The following is a 1,029-nucleotide window of genomic DNA, read 5'->3' as shown; positions in this document are numbered from 1 at the left end:
AGGTCTGGAAGTGAAGCCACACCTGTGGCTTCCAGCCAAACAATAGACAGGCATATGAGTTGAACATTTACCTGAGGTAGATACACTCCATGGAGAGAACAATCATGGGGAGTCACTTGTCTGGGGGGATGAGGAGCCAAGGGTAAATGTCACCTTCAACAGAGGGCGAGGGATGCAAGAGGCACGTTTTGTAAGGGAAGAAGGGACCCATGTATTCCGCCACGGTGAAGGATCACACGTCGGCATCCAGTGCTTTGCCGGGTGAGAGACGGTCTGCCTGCCTGCCTGCCTGGGGTCAGGTGGCAGAGCTCCCTGTTCTGGAGGAGGGGCAGAGAGAGTTTCGTCTGAGGTCTCCCACCACCTCCTCTGCCCAGCCTTTCCACACTGCCTCAGTGTGCAGGACCCACCAGGTGCTTGCTGGGTAAAATGCTCTGAGGTCTGTAGCTACAGTCCCCTTGGGGAGAACAGGACCAACTCAGTGCCATACTGGATCACTGCTGCTAGGACAGTCCACGTAGGGTCCCGTGGTACGTTGTATACCAATCAATGACAGTCATCCAGTTACTGCAAAGGGCTGTCTTGCCTGTATCTTCCCCAGCTCTTTATAAGAGGTCGGCCAGGAGCTGACACTGCGCTAAAGCCAGCCACGTTGTGTCCGGGTGATTAACTGTAACGAGTAGAGAAGCCCACAGGTCTTTGAAGCCCTGGGGGCGACTGACGCAGGTCTTGGTTTCGCTTGTAGCGGAGATGAATCATTTCCATAGTAACCGGATCTACGATTACAACAGTGTCATCCGCCTTTACCTGGAGCAGCAGGTGCAGTTCTACGAGACGGTAGGTCCATGGCGCTGCCCGGTGCCTTCTGCACATGCACGTGGAGAGGGGGATTGGGGAAGGGACTCAGTCATGCAGGTAATGCCTCCATGTGTTTTAATCCAAATCAGCCAGAAGAGGTTAAATGTGGAGAAGTTTTCAGTCTCTTTTAATTACATCTGCTTTTCAATTTTTGAGAAGCAGTGGGTGGAAAAA

The 1,029-nt window shown here is 52.9% G+C and overlaps 1 protein-coding gene across 1 annotated transcript in view; it reads left to right on the top strand.

Moving 5' to 3' along the window:
* SNX9 (sorting nexin 9) overlaps positions 1-1,029 on the top strand; it is a 63,025-nt gene that overhangs the window by 60,133 nt on the left and 1,863 nt on the right. Inside the window, exon 15 of the mRNA XM_042781578.1 lies at positions 703-834. Within this exon, the coding sequence (XP_042637512.1) occupies positions 703-834 (132 nt within the window). The remainder of the gene's footprint in view (positions 1-702; positions 835-1,029) is intronic.

Source organism: Orycteropus afer, unplaced genomic scaffold (assembly GCF_000298275.1).
Source record: "Orycteropus afer afer isolate SDZICR_OR568_19922 unplaced genomic scaffold, OryAfe1.0 scaffold00135, whole genome shotgun sequence".
NCBI lineage: Eukaryota > Metazoa > Chordata > Mammalia > Tubulidentata > Orycteropodidae > Orycteropus > Orycteropus afer.
The sequence above is the reverse complement of the archived record's forward strand: the minus strand, read 5'-3'. Positions and strand labels throughout refer to the sequence as shown.